This window comes from Pristiophorus japonicus, unplaced genomic scaffold (genome assembly GCF_044704955.1).
Source record: "Pristiophorus japonicus isolate sPriJap1 unplaced genomic scaffold, sPriJap1.hap1 HAP1_SCAFFOLD_382, whole genome shotgun sequence".
Taxonomy (NCBI): domain Eukaryota; kingdom Metazoa; phylum Chordata; class Chondrichthyes; family Pristiophoridae; genus Pristiophorus; species Pristiophorus japonicus.
The window spans coordinates 630,809-639,711 of NW_027253674.1; the positions used below are offsets into that span (position 1 = coordinate 630,809).

Below are 8,903 nucleotides of genomic sequence, written 5' to 3' on the forward strand. Positions count from 1 at the left end.
CAATCTCGGGGAACAACCCATGACTCTACTGAGCTGATGGAGATATGGGCAAAGGGCTGACAGAGCACCCGTCCCATCTCTTTAAACACCCTTGGGTGGATATCATCCGTACCTTACAATGTCAAGGTGAACCCGCATAGCGACTTTGCTGTCAATGAAGAGTGATTAGAAAGACCAAAGTGCCATTTGCCCCTCTCAGTTTGACCCTGAAGGACTGTGTCCAGGCTGAAGTTCTCCCCCCATACGATCCTCCGCCCAGATTGTCCTCACTGAGCTCCAGCCAGGTGATGCTAAACTCTCGGGTGGGAAAGAAAGAAATCCACACCAATGTATTGAAAGCAACAAGAATTTATTTGTCTTTCTCCCAAATATTAAACTCCAGTCCAGTTACACGAGTTATTGACATCAGCGGAAACAAACCCCAACTGTCAGAATGAACATGGTTCAGTCCGGATGTGATTAACAGCAGCAATAACAGCAGAATCCCACCCCTGCAGTCACTTGTGAACTCTCTGGTGTTTCAGCAGGGTGGATGACTGAGTGAATCCCCTCCCACACTCAGAGCAGATGAACGGCCTCTCCCCGGTGTGAACTCGCTGGTGTGTCAGCAAGTGGGATGACTGAGTGAATCCCTTCCCACACTCAGAGCAGGTGAACGGCCTCTCCTGAGTGTGAACCGGCTGGTGTGCCAGCAGGTGGGATGATGTAGTGAATTCCTTCCCACACTCAGAGCAGGTGAATGGCCTCTCCCCAGCGTGAATTCGCTGGTGCCTCAGCAGGTGGGAGGACCGAGCAAATCCCTTCCCACAATCGGAGCAGGTGAACGGCCTCTCCCCGGTGTGAACTCGCTGGTGTGCCAGCAGGTGGGAGGACCGAGGGAATCCCTTCCCACAATCGGAGCAGGTGAACGGCCTCTCCCCAGTGTGAACTCGCTGGTGTATCAGCAGGTTGGATGACTGAGTGAATCCTTCCCCACACTCTGAGCAGGTGAATGGCCTCTCCCCAGTGTGAACTCGCTGGTGCCTCAGCAGGTCGGCTGACCGAGTGAATCCCTTCCCACAATCGGAGCAGCTAAACGGTCTCGCCCCAGTGTGAACTCGCTGGTGTATCAGCAGGTTGGATAATTGAGTGAATCCTTTCCCACACTCAGAGCAGCTGAATGGCCTCTCCCCAGTGTGAACTCGCCGATGTGTTTCCAGCTGGGATGGGTAGTTGAAACATTTCCCACTGTCCGCACATTTACACAGTTTCTCCCCAGTGTGACTACACTTGTGTTTCTCCAGGTTGGATGATCGGTTGAAGCCTTGTCCACACACAGAGCACGTGTACTGTTTCTCCCCGCTGTGAACAGTGCTTTTTGCTTCCATGATCAAAGGCCGATGATATTCCGTTCCCGATGAATCGAGTGACTCCGTCAGATCTTAATGTGATGTTTGGTTTGGGCCTCTGGTTGACAACTCCTCCCCTTTTAATACCCTGTAAAGTGAGTTTCAAACAGGAAAAAGGGTGGGTGAGAGAGAACCCACAAAAACACAAAGGCAGGTTGTGAAATTGAGCTGAATGAACCTGGCTATTTGTGCGGCCATCAGCAGAAGAAAAGTGACCATGAAAGCTGACGGATTGTTGTAATAACCCAACTGGTCACTAATGTCCTGCAGGGAAGGGAACCCACCAACCGGTCTGGGCCGACACAAGACTCTGGCTTCTATGGGAGGAGGGAGAGGTGGGCGGGGTGAAGGGGAGGGAATTTAAACATCTGCAACTCGACCAGAACTTTGACAGAACTTCCCAAACCCACAACCTATCCCGCCTAGATGGACCAGGGCAGCAGGTGCATGGAAATCCATCACCTCCAAGTTCCCCTCCAAGTCTCACACCATCCTGACTTGGGCATATATCACCGTTCCTACATCGTCACTGGGTGAAAATCCTGGAACTCCTCACCTAACAGCATTGTGGGAGGGCCTTCACCACACGGACTGCAGCAGTTCGAGAAGGCCCACCATCACCTTGTCAAGGGGCAAATGGAAATTGGAAATATATTCTGGCCCTACGAGCGACAACCACATCCTAAGAATGGATTAAAACAAATCTGTATATTGAAAGCCCCTACAGAAATACTTGTTCCTAAAACAATACGCTTCTACATTGTGCGGGCAGTGTCTGTTTCACAACCTAATCTCCCCTAGAATCCACCGCCGTTGACGGTCTCTCATCGGAAATTGTTGGTCCCGACTGGGCCCAGAGGTACTGGGGTTTAAACCCAGCAGCTTCTCCCCCTCTCCACTCCAGCTCAAACTGATGCAACAAACAGACCCACACAGGAGGCCAGGGAGCGACTTCCGTATACAGCACCCACCCTGATACAGAGCGGCTCTGGATTGGTCGCTCTGTGTTTCCAGTATCGATGCACTGAAGATCAGCATATGAGGGAGAAGTGAATAGAGGCTGATGCTGAGAGAGTTAGAACCATAGAATCAGAGAATGGTTACAGCTCGGAACAAGACCATTCGGCCCGTCGAGCCCGTGCCAGCTCTCTGCAAGAGCACCTCAGCTAGTCCCACTCCCCCGCCCTTACCCCACAGCCGTGCAAATGTTTTTCTTTCAGGTACTTATCCAACTCCCTTTTGAAAGCCGTGATTGAGTCTGCCTCCACCACCCTTTCAGGCTGTGCAATCCAGATATTAAACACTCGCTACGCAAAAAGGTTTTTTCTTGTGTCGCCTTTGGTTCTTTTGCCAATCACCTTAAATCTGTGTCCTCTGGTTCTCGACCCTTCTGCCAATGGAAACAGTATCTCTCGATCTACTCTGGCAAGACCACTCATGATTTTGAACACCTCGATCAACTCTCCTCTCAATCTTCCCTGCTCTAAGGAGAACACAAGAAATAAGAGCGGGAGTAGGCCATTTGGCCCCTCGAGTCTGCTCCATCATTCAATAAAATCATGGCTGATCTGATCATGGACTCAACTCCACTTCACTTCCCCCTCGCTCCCATAAACCTTTACTCTCATATCGCTCAAAAAATCTGTCTATCTCCGCCTTAAAAAAATTCAATGATCCAGCCTCCACAGCTTTCTGGGGCAGAGAATTCCACAGAATTCGAACCCTCTGAGAGAAGAAATTCCCCCTCATCTCAGTTTTAAATGGGCAACCCCTTATTCTAAAACTATGCCCTCTAGTTCTGGATTCTCCTATGAGTGGAAATATCCTCTCTGCATCCACCTTGTCAAGCCCTCCAGTATGTTTTAAGTTTCAATAAGATCACCCCTCATTCTTCTGAACTTCAATGAGTATAGGTCCAAACTACTCAACCTTTCTTCATAAGTCAATGCCCTCATCTCAGGAATCAACCTAGTGAATCTTCTCTGAACTGCCTCCAATGAAAGTATATCCTTCCTTAAATACAGAGACCAAAACTGTACGCAGTACTCTCGGTGTGGCCTCACCAATACCCTGTACAGTTGTAGCAGGACTTCTCTGCTTTTATACTCTATCCCCCTTGCAACCCCAGCTGCTCCTGTTTTGTACAAGTTCATCATAATATCCATGCGTTTGTACTCTATACTTCTATTTATAAACAGGGATACTGTCAAGTGTAGTGTAAACAGGGACAGGGTCTAGTGTAATATAAACAGAGGCAGGGTCGAATGTAATATAAACCGAGACTGGGTCATGTGTAATTATAAACAGTGACATGGTCTAGGGTAATATTTAGAATGACTCCTGGTGCCATGAACTAGTGAGTACAGAAATAGGAGGATAGAGCAGATGAATGCCTGGCTGGAGATATGATGCAGGAGGGAGGGCTTTAGATTCCTGATGCATTGGGACCGGTTCTGGAGGGAGGTGGGACCCGTACAAGCCGGACGGGTTGCACCTCAACAGAGCCGGGACCAATATCCTCGCGGGGGGGGTGGGGGGGCAGGGAGTTGTCAGTGCTGTTGGGGAGGGTTTAAACTAGCTTAGCAGGGGATGGGAACCTGAGAATAGATTCAGTGGGAGGGAAGTAAAGCTGGAATTAGAAAGCAAAAATATAGAAAGTGAGTTGGAAGGACAGAGGAAAAAAGCAGGAAAAACAGGAAAAAACACAAATTTAAAAGCTCTTTGTCTAAATGCACATAACATTTGTAACAAAATAGATGAATTGACGGCACAAATGGATCCAAATGGGTATGATCTGATAGCAATTACAGAGACGTGTTTGCAAGGTGACCAAGACTGGGAACTAAATATTCAGGGATATTTGACAATTCAGAAGGACAGACAGAAAGGAAAAGGAGGTGGGGTAGCTCTGTTAATAAAGAATGAGATCAGTGCTTCAGTGAGAAACGATATTTGCTCAGAGGATCAATATATTGAATCAGTTTGGGTGGAGATGAGGAATAATAAAGGGAAAATCACTGGTGGGCAGAGTCTATAGGCCCCTAACAGTAGCTACACTGTTGGACGGAGTATAAATCAAGAAATAATGGAGGCTTGTAATAAAAGGAACGGCAATAATTATGGGTGATTTTAAACTTCATATTGATTGGACAAAGCAAATTGGCCAGGGTAGCCTTGAGGAGGAGTCCATAGAGTGTATCCGAGATAGTTTCCTTAAACAGTATGTTGTGGAACCAACCAGGGAGCAGGCTATCTTAGATCGAGTTCTGTGTAATGAGGCTGGATTAATAAGTGATCTGGTACTAAAAGATCCTCTCAGAATGAGTGACCATAATATGGTTGAATTTCAAATTCAACCATATTATGGTTGGTGAGAAAGTTGGTTCTCAAACCAGGGTCCTAAGCTGAAATAAAGGAGACTACAATGGTATGAGGGCAGAGTTGGCTAAAGTGGACTGGGAAAATAGATTAAAGAATGGGATGGTTGATGAGCAGTGGCAGACATTTAAGGAAATATTTCATAACCTGTAACAAAAATATATTCCAATGAGAAGCAAAGACTGTAAGAGACGGGATAACCATCCGTGGCTAACTGAGGAAATAAGGGAGTTATCAAATTGAAAACAAAGGCATACGGTGTGGCCAAGTCTAGTGGGAGGCCAGAGGTTTCTGACATTTTTAAAAGCCAGCAGAGAACGGCTAAAAAAATGATTGAGAGGGAAGATAGATTATGAAAGAAAACTAGCACAAAATATAAAAACAGATAGTAAGAGTCCTTCATGGTGGAAGACACTAAAAACATCCCAGCAGTGGATAAGCGAGGGACTATCGATAGGGAGGAACGCAATACAATCACTATCACTAATGACGTAGTACTCGGTAAAATAATAGGACTAAAGGCAGACAAGTCCCCTGGACCTGATGGCTTGCATCCTAGGGTCTTAAGAGAAGTGGCTGCAGAGATAGTGGATGCATTGGTTGTAATCTACCAAAATTCCCTGGATTTGAGGACGGTCCCAACAGATTGGAAAGCCGCAAATGTAACGTGCCTATTTGAAAAAGGAAACAGACAAAAAGCAGGACAATTTAGACCAGTTAGTCTAACATCTGTCATTGGGAAAATGCTGGAGTCCATTATTAAGGAAGTAGTAGCAGGACATTTGGAAAAGCATGATTCAATCAAGCAGATTCAACATGGTTTTATGAAAGGGAAATCATGTTTGACAAATTCGCTGGAGTACTTTGAGGATGTAATGAGCAGGGTGGATTAGGGGGAAGCAGTGGGTGTGGTGTATTTGGATTTCCAGAAGGCATTCGATAAGGTGCCACATAAGAGGTTACTGCACAAGATAAAAGCTCACAGGGTTGGAGGTTATGTATTAACGTGGATAGAGGATTGGCAAACCAACAGAAAACAGAGGGTCGGGATAAATGGTCATTTTCCAGTTGGCAAACATGACTAGTGGGATGCCGCAGGGATCGGTGCTGGGTCTTCAACTAATTACAATCCATATTAATGACTTGGATGAAGTGACCGAGTTTGCTGTTGTTACAAAAATTGTACGGAGGACACAAAAAATATGCAAAGGGATATAGACAGGTTAAGTGAGAGGGCAAACATTTGGCAGATGGAGTATAATGTGGGAAAATGTGAAGTTAACCACTTTGGCAGAAATAATAGAAAAGCAAATTATAATTTAAATGGAGGAAAATTGCAAAGAGCTGCATTACAGAGAGACTTGGGGGTCTTGTGCATGAAACACAAAAAGTTAGTATGCAGGTACGGCAAGTAATCAGTAAGGCAAATGGAATGTTGGCCTGTATTGCAAGGGGGATAGAGTATAAAAGCAGAGAAGTCCTGCTGCAACTGTAAAGAGTATTGGTGAGGCCACACCTGGAGTACTGCGTACAGTTTTGGTCTCCGTATCGAAGGAAGGATATACTTGCATTGAAGGCTGTTCAGAGAAGGTTCACGAGGTTGATTCCGGAGATGGGGGGGTTGACTTCTGAGGATAGGTTGAGTAGGTTGGGCCTATACACATTGGAGCTTCGAAGAATGAGAGATGATCGTATTGAAACTTAATGATAATGAGGGGGCTCGCCAAGGTGGATGCAGAGAGGATATTTCCACTCATAGGGGAAACTAAAACTAGGGGGACATAGTCTCAGAATAAGGAGCCGCCCATTTAAAAGTGAGGTGAGGAGGAATTTCCTCTCTGAGGGTGGCAAATCCCTGGAATTCTGTGCCCCAAAGAGCTGTGCAAGCTGAGTCATTGAATAATTTAAGGTGGGGATAGACACATTTTTGAACGATAAGGGAATAAAGGGTTATGGGTAGTGGGCAGGGAAGTGGAGCCGAGTCCATGATCAGATCAGCCATGATCTTATTGAATGGGAAGCAGGCTCGAGGGGCCAAATGGCCTACTCCTGCTCCTATTTCTTATGTTATAGACTATTTTCCCTCCACTCCCAATTTTCACCAACAATTCTGGCTGCATTCAGTTCGACACTCACTGGCTCCCCTCCATCTGCTTCCCTGAAAGTGCTGGCTCTGGCTGGGTTCAGTTCTACACTCACTGGTTCTCCTCACTTCCTTCAAGATGCTGACTGTGGCTGGGAACATTTCCACACTCACTGGTGCCCCTCTCCTCCACTGAAAACTCTAGTTCTATCTGGGTTCAGTTCCACACTCACTGGTTCCCCTAGCTCACCTCCGCTGATGGTGCTGACCCTGGCTGGGTTCAGTTCCACACTCACTTGTTCTCCTCCCTCTCATTACCAGAGGGTGTTGGCTGGCTGGGTTCAGTTCCACACTCACTGGTTCCACTAGCTCACCTCTCCTGAAGGTGCTGACTCTGGCTGGGTTCAGTTCGACACTCACTGGTTCCCCTCATCCCCTGAAGGTGCTGACTCTGGCTGGGTTTAGTTCTGCACTCACTGCTTCCCCTCCCCTGAAGGTGCTGACTCGGGCTGGGTTCAGTCCGACACTCACTGGTTCCCCTCCCCTGAAGGTACTGACTCTGGCTGGGTTCAGTTCTACACTCACTGGTTCCCCTCCCCTGAAGGTACTGACTCTGGCTGGGTTCAGTTCTACACTCACTGGTACCCCTCCCCTGAAGGTACTGACTCTGGCTGGGTTCAGTTCTACACTCACTGGTTCCCCTCCCCTGAAGGTACTGACTCTGGCTGGGTTCAGTTCTACACTCACTGGTTCCCCTCCCCTGAAGGTACTGACTCTGGCTGGGTTCAGTTCTACACTCACTGGTTCCCCTCCCCTGAAGGTACTGACTCTGGCTGGGTTCAGTTCTACACTCACTGGTTCCCCTCCCCTGAAGGTACTGACTCTGGCTGGGTTCAGTTCTACACTCACTGGTTCCCCTCCCCTGAAGGTACTGACTCTGGCTGGGTTCAGTTCTACACTCACTGGTTCCCCTCCCCTGAAGGTACTGACTCTGGCTGGGTTCAGTTCTACACTCACTGATTCCCCTCCCCTGAAGGTGCTGACTCTGGCTGGCTTTAGTTCTACACTCACTGGTTCCCCTCCCCTGAAGGTACTGACTCTGGCTGGGTTCAGTTCTACACTCACTGGTTCCCCTCCCCTGAAGGTACTGACTCTGGCTGGGTTCAGTTCTACACTCACTGGTTCCCCTCCCCTGAAGGTACTGACTCTGGCTGGGTTCAGTTCTACACTCACTGGTTCCCCTCCCCTGAAGGTACTGACTCTGGCTGGGTTCAGTTCTACACTCACTGGTTCCGCTCCCCTGAAGGTACTGACTCTGGCTGGGTTCAGTTCTACACTCACTGGTTCCGCTCCCCTGAAGGTACTGACTCTGGCTGGGTTCAGTTCTACACTCACTGGTTCCCCTCCCCTGAAGGTACTGACTCTGGCTGGGTTCAGTTCTACACTCACTGGTTCCCCTCCCCTGAAGGTACTGACTCTGGCTGGATGCAGTTCCAGACACTGACATCATTCACTTTGTTTCGACACCAAGATAGCAGCGCATGCGCTATGCTACTCACTGAACCAAGATGGCGGAGCGATGACCCTGCCTTCCTATACGAAGATGGCCGCCGTTATCCTGGGCCTGTGACCGGGAGAACGACCTGAAGCTGCAACCGCCGATATTCCGGTTATTATTCCGGGTTTGCGGCGGGCACCGGTTGTTTATGAAGCCTCCCCGGCTCCCCGCTGGTCCATTATTCCGCTCCGTCCCGCTGAAAAGGCACATCTAAGGAGCCTGTGCAAACCGTGTCTCCTCCGCCATTACACGCACCGCGCATGCTCCAAACACATCCAAGAACCGCGCCTGCGCACTGAGCTCCTGTCGTCTGGATGCGGCATATTATTCCGCGCGGGGCATGCTGGGTTCATAAGACCATGAGAAATTGGAGCAGGAGTGGGCCAGCCGGACCCCTGAGCCTGCTCCCCATTCAATAAGATCATGGCTGGTCTGATCATAGACTCAGCTCCACTTCTCTGCCCGCTCCCCAGAACCCTATACTCCATTATCGCTC

At 48.4% G+C, this 8,903-nt stretch overlaps 1 protein-coding gene across 1 annotated transcript; it reads right to left on the bottom strand.

Moving 5' to 3' along the window:
• Nucleotides 1–407: 407 nt before the first annotated feature.
• On the bottom strand, nt 408–8,666 carry LOC139250474 (zinc finger protein 436-like). Its single transcript, XM_070872876.1, has 2 exons — nt 8,409–8,666; nt 408–1,476 (listed from the first exon to the last, which is right to left on the bottom strand). The coding sequence occupies exon 2, from the start codon at nt 1,365–1,367 to the stop codon at nt 498–500; it is 870 nt and encodes a 289-aa protein (XP_070728977.1). The 5' UTR covers nt 1,368–1,476; nt 8,409–8,666; the 3' UTR covers nt 408–497.
• Nucleotides 8,667–8,903: the final 237 nt, after the last annotated feature.

What these genes read in the sequence shown, in the direction of transcription:
- LOC139250474 (XM_070872876.1), bottom strand. Translation starts at nt 1,367, where the DNA reads ATGGAAGCAAAAAGCACTGTTCACAGCGGGGAGAAACAGTACACGTGC.